This window comes from Tursiops truncatus, chromosome 8, assembly GCF_011762595.2.
Source record: "Tursiops truncatus isolate mTurTru1 chromosome 8, mTurTru1.mat.Y, whole genome shotgun sequence".
In the NCBI taxonomy this organism is placed as follows: domain Eukaryota; kingdom Metazoa; phylum Chordata; class Mammalia; order Artiodactyla; family Delphinidae; genus Tursiops; species Tursiops truncatus.
The window spans coordinates 8,943,628-8,961,161 of record NC_047041.1 but is presented as its reverse complement, the minus strand read 5'-3'; the positions used below and the strand labels follow the sequence as shown (position 1 = coordinate 8,961,161).

The following is a 17,534-nucleotide window of genomic DNA, read 5'->3' as shown; positions in this document are numbered from 1 at the left end:
TCCTTGGTCCCTCCTTTTCCTTTGTTTTCATCTTATGGAGCAACATGATGTAAGGAAGTGAAGAACTGAGGCTGCCTGAGTTCAGGTCCTGAGTCCTGTTTAACCCCTAGCTGAGTGACCTCAAGCAAACCCCTTCACCCCTCTGTGCCTGTTCCCCATCTGTGAAGTGGGGGTATTAAGAGCACTTGTTTCACAGGGTTGCTATAAGGATTACATAAGTTAATACTTAAGAAGGCACTTAGAAAAGTGCCTCATACGTGTTTGCTCAATACAATAAAAATTGTGATATCAGCAAGTGAAGAATAGAATATTCCGAAGTATTGCGTTGGAAATAGAGATGAAAGATTGAACTCCATGGACTACAGCATCCCTTCCAATCCTGAGCTTTTATGCTCCCGCGAGGATAATCAGCGCTTCTCCAGGCTCATTTCCATGAGGTTCCCATTCCCGTGTCTGGAAACTTGCTCCTATGTAATAAGAGCCAAATACTTGAAGCTTTATGCCAAGAAGTCATGATAAAATGCTTTTTATTTGTTCCATAAATGTTAATTAGGAATTCTTTAATGAAACGTTTACATTTTTTGGATACGGGTCAGGGGAATGGTGGGTACACATAGCTAAGAAATAGTGTTAGCCAATGTAAAAATAAGAAGTTGTTCGAAAGCCAAAACGGATCCTTAAAACCATGGGAGAAATGAAATGTCAGGATCCCGATGCAAAGTGTGAGCCTCACTACTAACAAGCTGGGCAACTTTTAAATATTTATTTATTTATTTATTTTTGGCTGCGTTGGGTCTTTGTTGCTGCGCGCGGGCTTTCTCTAGTTGCGGCGAGCGGGGGCTACTCTTGGTTGCGGTGTGCGGGTTTCTCATTGCAGTGGCTTCTCTTGTTGCGGAGCATGGGCTCTAGGCATGCAGGCTTCAGTAGTTGTGGCACGTGGGCTCAGCAGTTGTGGCTCACGGGCTCTAGAGCGCAGGCTCAGTAGTTGTGGCGCACGGGCTTAGTTGCTCCGCGGCACATGGGATCTTCCCGGACCAGGGCTCGAAGCCGTGTCCCCTGAATTGGCAGAGGGATTCTTCTTAACCACTGCGCCACCAGGGAAGCCCCTGGGCAACTTTTTAAACCCCTGTATCTCTCTGCCTGTCTCTCATCTGTGAAATAATTGCAGCAGGTTTCTTTACACATGAATAAAAATCAAAGCAAAACAAAACCCTTCAAGTGCAGCAGCAACAGGATAGAGCTGACAGAAAAGTTGATGTCTTAGAGAACAGATCAAGAAATGGATTACTTTATGTTAGAATAAAAACATTTAAAAATGGTTTGGATCCCTTCATCCCAGGATGGAGTGAGGGAGACAGCCTGGATGCCTCAGAGCCTCATTCTGGGGTGGATTTACTCCACCAGGACCGTGCTTCACACCCAGTGGGAGCACAGTCAACGCTGAGTGAGTGCCGACACCTGCTGTGTGCAGCATTCATGAATGGCAGTGCACTCCCTACCAACTGAACAGCGTACAATAACTCTGATGAATTCTTAGATTAAATATCCGATACCATGCATCAGGAAAGAATGTTAGCTTTACTTCTGTTTTACCAGTGAGAAATAAAAGGAACTTGTCAAAAAAATTACCAAGTGTGTTCTGCCGGCTCGCGACAGCGCCACCTAGTGGATCAGAGAAACGTCTCCGCTGTGAACGTTGTGGCGTCCTGCTCATGTGGTTTTCGTCAGGATGCAATTTTAAGAGGCTGTGAAATAACCTGTCTTCTTATATAGAAGCCCTGAATTCTCCCTCCCCCGCTTCCAGACAGTGGGATCACCACAGTCTCGTGGCCGCGGGATCCCCTCTGGGTGGCACCACTTGCGCTAAGGCCATTGATCAAAGAAGGATGAATGGGACCCTGAGATGATTTGTTTGTATTTAAGGGATGCCCTCTAAGCCCTGTCCCCAGGAAGGCCGTGAGCACAAGGGCTGCCGTATTAGCCACTGATTGTCGGGGTCCCCCATGTAGAACTCAGTGAAATTCATTTTGTGCCCTCCCAGACTTCTACTTCTGATCCCAACCCCGTGAGGGTCGTTTTCAGGGCTGGACATGACTTCGTGGCGTATGAAGGTAGAAGGTGACCCATCATTCATGTCACCACTGCTGGGAGTTACAGGATCTGCAGAAGGCAGGCTGAGCTAAAATACCCTTTGTACGAAGCATATTTTTGCCCTTAACACACAAGCCTGCCATTTACATCTGTGTTAAAAAAAAAAAAAAAAAGATTAGTGTACTACTGGCATTATAGCATGTACTCAATCAAAGTTCTTTTTCCAACTTGTTTTCTGGTTCTTAATTTTAAGCCAGAAATTCCTTCTTCAAATAGCTCTAGGGAGCCAGGATGAGACTTCCAAAATGGAACCAGCCTAGAGCCCCTCTAGTTACTAACAAATTTCACTTGGTCTGGGGGCTTAGGTATAAAGTTATACCTAAGCCTGGGCATATACATTCCTCATCAGCTTTGGAGAAAGAGCTACGAAGATGAAAGAGATGACAGTAACCCCAAATGGACTCTTATGGTAACCAAATAAGGCAACAAAGGCCGCCAAATCCTGGAAGCAAAAGAATCCAGAGAGACAGAGCAGCAGGACACACAACTGGCATTTCCATACCCCGCCTCTAATCCCCGAGTGAACCTGAAATATAGCAATGCGAGGTTTAGAAGGCTGTGGCCAGGAGTTCGAGGTGCAAGCCAGTCCTTCAGCTGCTGTTGCTTGCTTTCTTGGAGCAGCGGGAAGCGACACCGTGGCCTCTGTGGAGCCCGGTGTCGTGATATGCAGAGTGCTCCATAACCGGGGCCTGGATACGTCTCCAGGTCACTACACTGAAATAACCGTTTGAACTTTGATTGTCTTTCTTTCCCAAATGATCTTGACCTCGTAACTAACAATTTTTCATAGTATCAAAAAGGACCAAGTTCTTCCGTCAATTTGACAGCAGAAGCCAAAGTGCCCCTTTTCCCAAAATTCATTTACTGAAGTCTTCATTGAAAACCTACTCTAAGCAGACCCCTGTTGCTATTTCCTTTTCAAAAGAGATGGAAAATCTGAGGTACAGGTGCTAAGAAGATGGCAATATCCCTCTTAAGCTGGTGAGAATCTCTCCCCAGGGGCAATTTTGCAACCCTGTTTCTGGAAGCCAGGACTCAAGGGATTTGTCTTAGTGATGAAGAGATGGTCCTCCGATCTTTAGGCAGGAAGGCTGTCAAAACAAGACTCCAAACAATACCTTTCTGCTCATCAATGACATCAAAGCGAGGGAAAGAACAGGGTCTTGGTTTTCCTGAAGATGGCTCAGTGGGACCGCAGTGGTTTGGCATAGATTGGCTCCACGATGTGATGGATTAGAACCAAGAAAAGGCTCCCAAGGAAGACAAGAGTGATGAAAGCCAGCAGGACATAGCGGCCAATGAAAAAGGCATCTACAATCTGGAGAAAGAAACATCAAAAACGAAATTACTGTCGCTTCCGCACCCCGGCTGTGCTCATCTGTAATCTCTGATGAATGGGCCCAGAGTCTGTCCATGTTTGTAACTTACAGTAACATCCTGCCCTGAGTCTACCCTGCAAATGGATAAGAAAGAACCTTTTTTCAACGTGCTGAGCCAGAAATACAAGATAAAGAGAGGCTTAATGAAGTCCAGGGAACAAATGGCTCCAGTAGGAGGTTCACAAACACTCTGAAGACCCTGGACGAGTCCTTTTCTGTTCTGAAATCAGTTCTCGGAAAGAGTTAATGAGAAGTTTGCTTGCTTGGTCTCTGAAAGGCTCATTAAGTGGCTGTCAACTTTTCATCATGGAGAATTTTAAACATACATAAAGATACGATAGTATAATAAACCCCACACACCCAGGACCCAAGCCCTCACATCATCAATCCATTGCCAACTCAGGAGATGTCATTTTCAAAATGAAAAGGTGACTCTAAAACTTTCATCAGAAGAGTTCTGAACCCTAAAATTCGTAACCCAGCATTCCAAGGGTTGGGGGAAACAGTCATTTTCCTGAGATACTGAAACACGAAGAGGAGAGATAACTTGCCCCAATTCGTACAGTTGGCTGCTTGGCAATCAGTTGTACTTGAGGCCCCGAAACTGTTGGTCTTTGCTGACATAAACCTATGAGTGGTATTGGCCCTCCCTGCTTGTCTACTGTTCACAGCCAGAGCTCTGTTTTCCGCAGATCCAAATGGTGCTGCTTAAGTCCGGGCAGGAAAAAGCAGTTTAATCTACAGACTTAAGGGAGAAGCAGCACAAACCAAGTGACTGGGGACTTCACAGCTTCCGGAAGATTCCAGAACCCAGTACCTGAAGAGAACCCAAAATACCTGAAGGGCGACTGCGGTTGACAGAACAATGGCCCTAAAATGTCCACATCCTCATCTCCAGAAAGTCCGAATATGTTAAATTACATGACAAAGGAGCATTAAGGTTGTAGATGGAATTGAGGTTGCTAATCAGCTGACCTTAAAATAGGGAGATTGGCCTGAACTGCCCAATACAGTGGCCCAATGTAATCACAAGGGTCCTTAGAAGTGGTAGAGGGATGCAGGAGAGAGGGTCAGAGAGAAGGATGTGAGGACGGAGGCAGAGTCAGAGAGACGTTACTTTGCTGGCTCTGAAGATGGAGCAAGGGGACTGCAAGCTGAGGGTGGCCTCCAGAAGCAGGAAAGGGCAAGGAAACATTCTTCCGCAGAACCTCCAGAAAGGAAGACAGCCCTGCCAACCCCTTGATTTTAGCCCAGTGAGGCTGATTTGGGGCTTCTAATCTACGGAACTATATAAGATAGTAAATTTGTGTTGTAAGCCACTAATTTCGTGGTCATTTGTTACAGCAGCAGTAGGTAACTAATACAGTGGCGATACACAAAGCACCTGTCAAGTCCGAGCTCTGCTGTGATCCCTGAGTTCCAAAGACACCAAGAAGGAAAGGGCTGCTCCAGAGAGTACCCTGACAGCCGACTTACAACAAAGGCCAGCTTGCTGAGATAGCTTTAACATAACCTTGACCTTGGCTCCAGGACTGAACAAGTCTCTCACAAGCTGCATGTTTGTTGGTTCGACAGGGTTCCCTTTTTAATTAGCCAATTAGCAGGCCTGGGTGAGCAAGGCCCAGGCCATGTATTATTGATACAGTATTGAGCCAAGCTGCTGAAGGAGCTGGTGCTCAAAACCTGAAAATGAGACCCTGCTGGCCATGCTGACGAACATATTTTGCTCAAAGCCCATTCTGCTCTCCTGGGTCTGAAACTCATATGACAGAGGAAAGAGGGATTGATTTCGAAACAGCGTTTACTCTGTGCCCTTCTTCCAATGTTCACATCCACAGCAATCCAGAAATACGCAGCCTTCACCGCTCTCCCCATTTTAGGAAAACCAGGGTGGGAGTCTGCGCCCCAGCTCACACACACAGTCCTGACACAGTCAGAGTGGTTTCCAAATGGTGACCAAAAAAAACCTGGCATGTATGAAAATAATTCCTCAGTTTTGTGTGGTATTATTTCCCTTGGAATTTTCAGAACGAATTTCCTCCCTTTTGCCATGGTCAGTCCTAGATAGAACTGGAAATGTGTGCCGATTTTAGTTCAGGAGTTACATCATTTTGTGTAGTCTAGTGTCTAGTGTCAAAATGGTCACCTCTGCACTTTCTGCGAAGGCCCCTAATATTCTGTGGAGTCCCCAACAATGAAGGTTTTGAAGACAGACCTCAGCTTGAATCCTTGCTCTGCCTCTTCCTATACATGTATGATCTTGGGCAAGTTACCCTAACCCCTTCCAGCCTCGGCATCCTTACCTATGAACTGGGGACACTAACAGCACCTGTGTCATACCACTTAGGGTTGTCCTGAGGTTTAAATGAGAGCTTGTAAACGACAGGCTTAGCACAGGACCTGGCACACAGTGATGCCTTAAAAAACGTTAGCTGTTATCACCGTGACAGCTTAAAAATTAAAACAGGAAAGAAGCTGCTCAAAAAAGTAATGGGACACAGGAAGTCAATACTGTGATCAAGAGCGTGGGGACCTGAGACCAGCTCTGTATGGCAAAGCCAGAGCCCCAGCCAGGAATGAACCAGAATGGGTGGGGTCTAGGAGAGATGGTAAAAATCCACGTAGACAGGTAGGTGCTGGGAGATGTGGTTCTAGAAACGAGGACCAAAGGGGCCTCGCCAAAGGCTGTTAGTATTAAACGCACCAACCTCTACAACTTCCGCTTTCCAGAGAAGCGCCCCTCCTTCCTCACTGCTCTTCTCTATGGACAGTGCTCGCTCCATGCCACAAGTGGAAAAACGCAAACACACGGAGGTGAAAAAGCATGTCGTTCAGCACCGGGGAGCACTGCCTACGTGCTGCCCGGGATGCGAATTTCTGAGCCAAGGCCAGCAGGAGTGGGAGCCTCTTACTCAGGACAGGCTCTTCCCGCCTGTCTGCTCGGCTCCGGCCCTCACACCACGAGGTGGCTTCTGGGCTTACGGCTCTTTCCACTTGATGCAAACTGGAGACGAGAACAGATTAGGCAAATAGCTGCCTGGGGGTGTCGCAAGGGGGCATCGGAAGAACTGTCTCTTCCTGGGGGAGGGGGGAGGGGGTTAAAACTCCCTCTGAGCTCCCCCGATCCTGGTTTCAACTTTACAATTTTTCTAACACACTTCGGCCCTCCTGGCATCAGGGACCATGTGGGGCAGGATGGAGGTCCAGAGCAAGAGACACAACTCAGGATGCAAAACAAAACCCATGGTTTTACCTTCATCTCAGCCTCAGGGGCTGGGAATTCACTGGCTCGGGGGAAGAGCAACAGAACCGCCGTGATAATCAGAGCACCGAGGAACACGAAAATGACGGAGAACCTGGGAGTGAAAGACAGAGGGTTAAAAGCACTGTTCAGTCTCCTCTCTATTCAGCTAGGCCGGGACTGGCTCTTCCCTGGGCGGATATCCTGTTTCAGTCCATTAACAGGCCCAGTGTGCTGCCCACACCGCCCAGGGAATTTAGAAATGTTTTCCCCTTCATCCCCAAACCCTTCTTCCCAGACAGGTACCAGCGGGATGCGTTCCTGTTTATTCCTGGGAACTCCAAATTCCTAAGAATGGGAATTGGTAGTTTTTATCTTTGCCTCTGTGCAGTCATGATCAGGAAAAAGCGAAGCAGCTCATCCCCCAAGTGCTGTGTTTTAAACCAGGAAACTTTAGTAAATGATGTAACTTGCTACACTGTCTGGCCAGGGAGTGTGACTCCATGGTGACCTTAGAGTCAGCTTATGGCCTGATTCTTTCTTAAGTCAATGCCAGCCCAAGTCACCTACGACTCTTCAGCGTCCCAGGGCCCAGGTCTGGAGCCTTAGGGGCTGGACCCAGTGCCTGCTGTAAATCTCAACAACTAAGAAACACGCACACATACAACCCCAAGAAACTCAACAGGCACCGAAAGCGGATTCTCTTTCCATCCCCTGTGTCCCCATCTCCTCAACACTGAGAGCTGACATATACCACTCCCCTTCTCCTCCCACCTCTGCTTCCGAGCATAAATAACGCAGTTAGTCCTTATGATGACGTGAAAATGCAACTCATTCAAACTGCCAGTAATTACAACAATGAGCTTCTGAATTCTAAACGTTTCATGAGCGTCAGCGATTGAACTTCTAATTGCTTTTACCTGGGACTCCTGGCTGGAGAGAAGGCCTTACCTAGCTATACCTGAGGCTCTGGATAGCAGCAGACACAGCAGCAGCACTGACACCCAGAGCAGGGCGAGGATGAACACGCCAGCCCCCACGCCCAGCACGGTGCCAGCCATGCGGGGGGTGCAGCTGAGAGCTGCAGGCCTGGACCCCCCGGCCCGATGAGCTGTCTGTCCCTGGTGCTGTGGGTACCGCCAGGCTTCCGTGCGCTCCTGGGTTTCCTGGTGGGCGGTCAAACACAGAAAGTCCCAATTCATTCTGGGGAATTTTTGATGATTGCTGTGGTAGGAGGATTCGTCAATACAGGTCTTTGGGAATGTCGAGTCCCTTAATAGGAACTACAAATTTAGAACCCAAACCTTTCTTTTTGGTGAGGACTGAGAAGCTGCTTTCTGCTCCATGTGGGTCATTTCAAATTCGGAATCTGAGTTTGTCTTCCCACAACCCACAAGCTGGATTCTCCCTTGATACAAAACCCTAACCGAGGGCTGTAAAAGGTACCAGGACCTGAGGGCTCCAGGGCCCACGAGAAGTCGTAGCTCTCGGGTTAAGTCTGTGGTGCGAGCTGTGACTCAGTAGGCAATCACAAGACAGAACTCCTAATCCTTGGAGAAGAAGAAGAGCCATCACTGTTCCTGAACATTCACTTGTGCTAAGTACCTTACAAATACAGCTCATTCAATCATGGCAATAAGCTTCTGAGGTAGGTACCATATCCACGTTACAGAAGACGTAACTGAGGTATGATGTGATGGGATAGTATTAACAAACCCGGTGGCTTACAACAGACAGTTATACTCTCACAGTTCTGGAGGCCAGAATTCTGAAATTAATGTGTCAGCCAGGTCACACTTTTTTCCAGAGGCTCTAAGAGAGAATTCTTCCTGTCTCTTCCAGCTCCTGGCGGCCCCAGGTGTTCCCTGGCTTGTGGCTACATCACTGCAATCTCTGCCTCTGTCTTCACGTGGCCTCCCCTGTGTCTCTGTCTTCTTCCTGTCCCATCTCTTATGGGGACACTTGTCATTGGATTTAGTTCCACCCAAATGATCCATCATGATCTCATCTCAAGATCCTTAACTTAATTGCATCTGCAAATAAACCTGTCCCATTCACAGGTTCCAGGGGTGAAGATGTGGACATATCTTTCTTGGGCCACCATTCAACCCACTCCAGGGTAACACCATATAGCACCTCCCCTGACTTTCCCTTTCAGTATCAGAGGCAAGCCTTAAGCAAACAATTGCCTCCTTAGGCTGATGGTTTTCTTTACCCTAATGGCTTAAATACCACAAAAATGATTACCTATGAGAATTTCTGTTATAAGGATATTGGAAAGTAAGTCCTAAGCATGAACTGCTAACCAACAAAACCCCACATATATTCACTCAACATTTATTTATTTATTTATTTTATTTATTTTTTTGGCCACACGGAGAGGCATGTAGGATCTTAGTTCCCCAACCAGGGATCGAACCCGCGCCCCCTGCATTGGAAGCGTGGGGTGTTAACCACTGGACTGCCAGGGAAGTCCCAGTCAACATTTATTTTGCACCTACCTTGTAGAGCATTGCTGCAAGCTGGGGATCACAAGGTAAACAAGACATTTCTTCTGACAGAAGCTTAAGACCTATTGGAGAACACTGTTATGCAGACAACTTTCCATTCTGATCAGCAGGAAAAACAAAGTGCAATGGGAATTGAGATGTGAGAAGGGCTTTACAAAGGAGGTGACTCTGCATGGGCCCATTTAGGAGAGAACCATGGCCAGAGGACAGAGTAAAGGAGAGGTGGGCAGAGAGGCCTGGCAGCAGATGGGCGTGGCCCCCTTGCCCATTCTCCCCTCATTAGACACAGGGGTGTCGGGTGTCCTCAGTAACTCAATATGCCAAGGGTTTTCCCATCTCTGGGTCCTTGTGCCTGCTGTTTCCACTGCCTGGAATGAAGCCCTGACCGCAAAGAAGCCGTCTACCATTTGCAGGGCTGGCTTCTCCTCATGCTTCTGACCCAGCTTTAAACACAACGTCCTCAGAGCGGTCTTCCCTGACCATCCTATAGCTAAAGAAACCCACCTTCACCCTAGTCCCTTCAGAGGGCATTTCGCAAACTGTAGTTCACATTCTGATTTATTGTTCACAGGTTTACTTTCTGTCTCTCCAGCTGGAATAGTAAACTCCAGGAGGGCAGAGACTTTGTATCTTGCTCACTACAGTCTCGCCGGTTCTTTTCTACAGAGGTTGTAAGTAATAGATATTTGTTGGATGAATACATGAAGCAGTGCTAACAAGCCCACAAAAGTCCAATGAAGGAGTGATGGGGTCGTATCTAATTTTAGAGAAAGATGACTGTGGCTTCTGGTCAATATGCTGGACAGAGCTGACACGGGAATTACCCCACACAACAGCAAACACATAGAAAGGCTTAATAAAATAGATGAAAAGAATTTAATACACAGCGCAGCTTGAAAGCAATAAAGGGAAATCCTGAAGTACTATAAACAAAAATGTAACTCAAAGCCTGGATAGTAAGCAGGAGCTGAGCCCAAAGACCTGCAGGGGTCCTGGAACCAGGTGCAAACCTTAGGAGTGGTCCTTTCCTCGACAGGTGAGGCTTCAGACCCATGGTACAGAGAACTAGAACTGAGAACAAGGTATAAAAATGGGCTCTGTAAGGGCTCAGCTGTCTTTGAAACAGGGACTAAAAAATTTGATGCTGACGTGGCTGGAAGAAAGCGGGCCAAGTAGCTGAGCCCATGGGTGAAAAAAGAACAACCCAAGAGAAATCTGCATCCCCATCCTTCATCACATGCGGGAGAGGGGTTCGGATCACACTAGCACGGAGGTGTGGGAATCCCAAGTAGTAAGAGTAACATGAAAACTACACGAACAGTGAGAAGCCCATAGGATCCCAGCACAGACAGATGGAAACCTCTCTGGAGGGAGGTCAGCATGCAAGGTTCCCACTGGAGTGAGTGTAAAATAGAGGTTTTCAGACATACAAAGACTGGAATGGAGTTCAGCTCTCATAGATGTACTTCACCAAGAAGGAAAATGAACTAAGAAAGAAGGTGTGAGATGTAAGGAGGAAAGGTGAGAAAAATATTAGTAAATACTGACAGGAAAGACTTCTTTAATGATAAGGACTAATTTCTTGATGAGTTAAAAACAAGGAAGAATTAAAATATTTGTCGACAAGTGAAAGGTGAGAAAGGACAGCTCAAAGTTAAATCATTCCATAGTTATTATTTTGCTCTGAGGAGGTGAGAGTTAATGATTTTACCTATAGGCTTTGTTAAGCTAAATATGCATGTTAAACACCAGATAACATAAATAGGATGAATAACTTCCATACTAGTAGAGTGAGAAAAATAAAGGAAGAAAGCAGAAGGCAGGAGTGGAAAGAAACAAAGGAAAATACAGAATAAGACTGTAAAAATAAGCCCAAATATAACAGTAATCATAGTAAATGTAAGCAGATTACACTTGACTATTAAAAGAGATTCTTATATTAGATTTTTTTTTGAACAGCTCTTTATAAAAGCTGTGCAGAAAGCACAATGAGAGAGAGGCTGAAAATAAAGAGAGTGAAAAAGACATACAAAGCAAATACTACCAAAACAAAAAGAGGGGAAAAGGGGAATTGTTCAATGGATACAGAGTTTCAGTTGTGCAAGATGAAAAAGTTCTAGAGATCTGTTACACAACGATGTGAATATACTTAACACTGCTGAACACTCAAAAATGGTTAAGGTAGTAAATTTTATATATGTGTTTTTTACCACAATTACCAAAAAAAAGAAAAAAACAAAACAAAACAAAATACAGTCTGGTAAAGCAATATCAGTATCAAGCAAAACGGAATGTAAAGCTTTGAAAATTATTAATAACGACACAGTCACAAAAGGAATAATTTAACAAAAAAATACAACTCAAAACACATGAACCTAAAACAAAGCCCCAAAACATATAAAGCCAAAACTGAATCACCGCAATAAATGGAAAAGCCCACAAATTTCGTGCAAGATTTTAATATACCTCTCTCAAAAACTGATAGATCAAGCAGCTAAGAATAAACACTTGAGAAGGAGGATATACAAATGGCCAACAAATACGTGAAAAGGTGCCCAACTTCATTAGTCATCAGGAAATTGCAAATAAAAACCAAAATGCAGTACCTCTAGACACCTACCAGAATGGCTAAAATGAAAATGACAGATAACACCAAGTGTTGACAAAGATGTGGAGTAACTGGAACGCTCATACCCTGCTGGTGAGTGTCTACCAGTAGACTACCAGTAGTTGTTACTACCGCTTTGGAGACTCCTTGGTAATATCTAATAAAGCTGAATGTCCATGAACCCTAGACCCAGCTCTTCTCTTCCTGGGTGTGTCCCCAACAGACATATACACATAAGTTCACTAAAAGACATGTACAAAAGTTCAACGCAGCCCTATTTGAAATAGTTAAAAACTGAAACAACCTAAATATCCATCAGTCGAATAGATAAAGTGTGGTATTATACATACAATCTCTTCATTCATACAATGGAATAGTAGAAAGCAGCAAAAATGAACAAACTACAACTATACCCAGCAATGTGGGTGTTTCGCAAATATTGAGTGTAAAAAGCTAAAGGCCAAAGAGTTCATACCGTATAATTCCACATATATAATGTTTAAAAACAGGTCAAACTAATTTTGGGGTTAGAAGTCAGGAGTGTGGTTCCCTTGTAGAAAGTAGTGACTGGAGGGGGTCTGAAGGGGGTTCTGGGGTGCTTATGAAATTTTGTTTCTTCATCTGGGTGTTGGTTACATGGCTTTGTTAATTCTGTTAAATTGTATCTAGCTGTACACTTCTGATTTGCATATTTTTCGGTATGTGCGTTATACCTTTTTTTTTTTTCCAAAAAAGTTTTCTTCAAAGAAAGTCTGAAGAGATATACCAGACAAATGCAATATATGGGCTTTGTTTGGGTCCTGATTCAAACAAACCAACTATACAAAAACGTTTATGAGATGACTGGGGAAATCTGAACAGTATCTGGATACTTGATGATATTAAGGAATTGCTGTTTAGTTTTTAAATGAAAAATATTGTTTTTTTAAAAATGTGGGGACTTCCCTGGTGGCGCAGTGGTTGGGAATCCGCCTGCCAATGCAGGGGACACGGGTTCGAGCCCTGGTCCGGGAAAATCTCACGTGCCATGGAGCAACTAAGCCCATGCACTATAACTACTGAGCTTGCGCTCTAGAGCCTGTGAGCCACAACTACTGAGCCCGCGTACTGCGACTGCTGAGGCCCACCTGCTGCAACAACTGAAGCCAGTTCGCCTAGAGCTCGTGCTCCGCAACAAGAGAGGCCACTGCAATGAGAAGTCCATGCACCGCAACGAAGAGTAGCCTCCGCTCGCTGCAACTGGAGAAAGCCCACATGCAGCAACGAAGACCCAGTGCAGCCAAAAATTAATAAATAATTAATTAAAAAATGCGATGGTGTTGTGGTTATATTGCTAAAAGATTATTTCTGATATACAGGTACACACACACACGCACACCAGAGATAAGAGAAATCGATGTCTGGGAACTTTATAATTATTCAGGGGAGAGGAGAAGACCGGGGCTAATATGAAACAAGGCTGGTCATGAGTTAACTGTTGAAGCTGGGTGGCGAATACATGAATGTTTGCTATACTATTTTCTGTACTTCTGAATATATTTGAAACTTCTGCAATAAAAAGATGTGTGTATGAATAAGTATACATGTATAATTAGGAATAAATCCAACAAAAGATGTGAAGTTTTTTTTTTTTTTTTTTTTTCGGTACGTGGGCCTCTCACTGTTGTGGCCTCTCCCGTTGCGGAGCACAGGCTCCGGACGCGCAGGCTCAGCGGCCGTGGCTCACGGGCCTAGCCGCTCCGCAGCATGTGGGATCTTCCCAGACCGGGGCACAAACCCGTGTCCCGTGCATCGGCAGGCCGACTCTCAACCACTGTGCCACCAGGGAAGCCCATGAAGATTTTTATAGCAAAAATTATAAAACTTTATTTGAAGATACATATTTTTAAAAGGCCTGAATAGAGAAATAACCCATGTTCCTGAATGGATGGGATGGTTTAATATTGAAATATCTCAATTTTCCTTAATCTATCAGTTCAATGCAATTCTAACCAAAATCTCAAAGTAATTTTTTGTGGAACTTGAAAACTGATCCTAAATTCATATGGAAAAGCAAAAGCCCAAGAATAGCGAAAACAATTTTGAGAACAGGATGGAAACTTGCCTTTCGTGTTACCAACTGCCGCAAGACACATTATAAAACCAAGGTAATTAAAACAGTGTGATAGTGGCATAAAGACACGTGAGCCAGTGGAATAAAACAGAGAACCCAGAAGCAGATCCATGCATTTATGAGAACTTTGCACAAGACAGAGTTGGCTTTATACTCAGTGGGTAGAGGATTTCATAGATAGTGTTGGGACAAGTGATTATCCAATCAGAAAAGAATAAAACCAGATCTCTACTTTATATCATACGCAGAAGCCAATTTTAAATGGAAAGTAATTCATAATAAAACAGCATATGTTTAAATATACAAATGTTCAGGCTGACTACACTAGAATACATAAGGAAGTAACGCACTCAGATGCTCGCACCTAAACTTAGAATCACCATGAACGCAAAAGCTACAAATGCTGGCTGATGTAGGTGTGTTATAGGGCAACTCAAATACCACGAGCTGGGCTGCCTTCAGGTACGGGGTTTTCTACAGTGATGAACAACTCTTGTTAAAAAGTTCCAAACCACAAATAAGCATACTTTCCCCTTGATTTACATTAGAGTGCATTCCTGGAAATTTTACTATATTAAACTGTGCCAAAAAATACATTATGTTTATACAAAAAACGGAGTTAGGTTCTAGGCTCACATTATAAATGAGTATCCTGTGAGACCCTCAAAAGTTGTGCAGGAGGAAGGACAATTCTTTACTATGAGGGGCTGTCCAGTGTACTGCAGGACTTCTAACGTCCCCAGACCTTCTTTGTAAACCCTGGTAGTGTCCCCCAAATCACAATAATAACCAGAGGTGCCCTCACGAATTCCAAAATGACCAAAGGGGCACTACCATCCCCTTAAAGAACCACGGTCCTAGATAAACTCTGGCATAAAGAGACATGTAGAAGGGTGTTCATAATAGCAAAACATCTGAAAAAATCTAAATGTCCATCAGTAAGGGAATGGGTATTATATACTCAGAATGAACACTTAAAATGAATGAACTTGAGCTAGCCTTATTGAAATGAATGTATCTCAGAACAATATTGAGTCTAAAAGCAAGTTGCAAAATGAAGCCCACAGTACTATGCTACTTGTATCTTTAAAATTTTAAAAATACCTAAATAGCAATATACATATAGTTTATGAGCTACACATATACAGTAAACATAAACATGGGCATAAATGATGGAAAGCAATTTCAGAAGAGCGTTTGTCTCTGGGGAGGGAGGAAGGAAAGAGAATGAGCCCTGCTTAGAATCTGCAGGAATTAGGAGGTACTGACCCCAGTGCAGAAGCTGGCACTGGAGGGCTGCCTGCTGGGGGCCCGAGTGGTGTGTTTAAAGGACAACAGTCGCTATGCGCTTTCAAATCACAGAAGCACGCAGGAAAAAGGGTGGAAGGGTGTAATCCGGATACACTGCTCCCCATTTTCTGTCAACGCGTTAACAGATGATGACACATCGATGGCATTTTGGTAGCGTGACAATTGATTTTCCCCAGACTTGCATTTTATTTCATTATAAAGGTAGAGGCATTATCCTAATATTTTAAAATTCAAACCTTATTGAAGTGTTTAAAGTAGAAAAAAAGTGTGCAAGTTACCCCCCGCCCAATTATCTTTGAAGGTTTGGAACAGCTATAAAGGAAAATGAAGAAGAATCTTCCAGAAGGGCAGTTCACTCCTGTAACCCAGTTTCCTTTTTTCTTTCTTAAAGATTTATTTTTTATTGAGGTAACACTGGTTTATAACATTATATGTTTCATGTGTACAACATTATATTTCCACTTCTATATGCCCTACTGTGTGCTCACCATCAAAAATTTAGTTTGCATCTGTCACCCTACATTTGATCCCCTTTACCCATTTTGCACCCTCCCCACCTCCCCCTCTGATAATCACTACTCTGTTCTCTGGATCTATGTCTTCTTCTTGTTTGGTTTGGTTTGTTCATTTTTGTTTGTTTATTCCACGTATGAGTGAAATCATACGATATTTGTCTTTCTCCGTCTGATTTAAGCACTGGTAGGGACTTTGAGGACACAAAAGAAATGTGATGTCACTCTTGCCTTAATAGCCTGTGGTTTCTTAACATCAACAGCACATGAAACAACTAGGAAACACTAAAGAAAGATATGACAATGTGCCAAACTTAATTTATCGTTAATTTCCCAAAAAAATACTACTACTACTACATATCTGCAGGAGCACTGTCGTCTTCAGAGCACTTCTTCACTTGTATTATTTGGGGGAAATATTGCTTTGGCTGGAGTTACTGTGGGTCTTCATGGTACAGCTAGAACTAATGCTGGGCCCTGGCATATGGGTAGGAATGGGAAAGGTGAATCAGAAATGGAAGGGGATCCACGGAGAGAAAATAGTTTGAACAAAGAGGGTGAGACAAGATTGGCCACTGAGTATCTGGGGAATAATGTGGAGACTGGCCTCAGCCAGAACAGAGGCAAATAATGGACAATAACACTGTGTAGACCAACTGTTCAGGACCAGTTCTGGGCCTTTAATATTTGGGGGGAAAGTGTTTAAAAGCTTGACATTTGGAGTTAACCTTCTTATACTCCTAGTGATCACGCTGACTTGAGTTAAATTATAAACTAAGAATAGGGCATGACTGAGGAAGCACGGCAAACTTCTTACATCTTCCTGAATGGAGATAACGTTTTAGGTTTTCTCTCTCATAAGAAGGAGCCCTCCCCCAAAACCCAACTCTGTCCTCCCTTAACTGGGAGAAGGTATTAGTCTAATTTCCCTCCCCGCCCCCCCCCCCCCCCCCCCCCCCGCGTCGCAGATTCAAACTGGCGACAGGAAAACAGTGCCCACAGATCTCATCTTCAGAATTTTCGCCCGCTATCTACCAGTAGTTGGGAGAGAGATTAAGGTTTCGGTCACAAGGTATTTCGAATCGGGCACTGACATTTCACTTTCTTAAGAGCATGAGAAATAAAGCATTCCTGCCTTTTCCACCCCCAATTCAGCAATTATTGGCCGCCAGGCCTTGGGTCCAGATCGGCGGTGAGGGTAGCCTGAGAGGTCCCTGCACCGCCATCCGCCCACGCCTTCCTCTAGCCGTCTCAGCCCCATCCCCTGCCATTCTCTCCTCTCCGCGGCCACCTCCACTCATCTCACTTCCACCCCCACCCCCCTCACCTGGCTCCCCATTTCCCGGGTCCCCTACTCACACCTCTCAGTCCGGCCTGTTTCAGCCCACAGGGGATTTGGTCTACTCAGGGCGAATCACAAGTGGGCTTTCATCCAGGCAATTCCGGATTGGCTAATCAGCGCCGCTCTTTCAACTCCCAAATTCCCCCTCATTTGCTTACAACCACCGCGGCTCCAGGCAACGCGGAGCGTGGTGGGTGGGCACGTCGCCCTCCGTTACGCACTCCGATTGGTCGGTGCCTGTTGGTCCTGGAACCGGCCTCATGTTCTATTGGATAGAGACAGTCCTGGCTCCCCACGCTCGCCCCACCCCGTTGTCAATCACACCGTCCCTTAGGTAACCCACGGGACCATTGGTCAGTCTAGCCTG

General features: G+C 44.9%; 1 protein-coding gene across 5 annotated transcripts; it reads right to left on the bottom strand.

Moving 5' to 3' along the window:
* Positions 1 to 510: 510 nt before the first annotated feature.
* Positions 511 to 17,304, bottom strand: TMEM218 (transmembrane protein 218). Of its 5 annotated transcripts, none has more exons than XR_004527799.2 (5): positions 8,224 to 9,263; positions 7,723 to 7,937; positions 6,784 to 6,886; positions 1,630 to 3,469; positions 511 to 1,056 (listed from the first exon to the last, which is right to left on the bottom strand). XR_004527799.2 is itself a non-coding variant. In XM_033861843.2 (5 exons), exons 2-5 carry the CDS (start codon positions 9,318 to 9,320, stop codon positions 3,335 to 3,337), a joined length of 501 nt encoding a protein of 166 aa, XP_033717734.1. In that variant the 5' UTR covers positions 9,321 to 9,343; positions 17,185 to 17,202; the 3' UTR covers positions 511 to 3,334. The 5 variants fall into 5 exon arrangements, 3 of the variants coding, with proteins under 3 accessions (XP_033717734.1, XP_019797255.1, XP_019797253.1); XR_002177643.3 differs by having other exon boundaries at positions 511 to 2,240; positions 3,270 to 3,469; XM_033861843.2 differs by lacking the exon at positions 8,224 to 9,263 and adding exons at positions 9,273 to 9,343; positions 17,185 to 17,202 and having other exon boundaries at positions 511 to 3,469.
* Positions 17,305 to 17,534: the final 230 nt, after the last annotated feature.

Excerpts from the sequence above, each read along its gene's own strand:
- TMEM218 (XM_019941694.3), bottom strand. The coding sequence starts at position 8,394 with ATGAGCTGTATTTGTAAGGTACTTAGCACAAGTGAATGTTCAGGAACA. Across the intron at positions 7,938-8,223 it reads GTGGGCCCTGGAGCCCTCAG|GAAACCCAGGAGCGCACGGA; the intron begins GTCCTGGTACCT and ends ACCGCCCACCAG. Across the intron at positions 6,887-7,722 it reads AGAGCCTCAGGTATAGCTAG|GTTCTCCGTCATTTTCGTGT; the intron begins GTAAGGCCTTCT and ends TTTCACTCCCAG.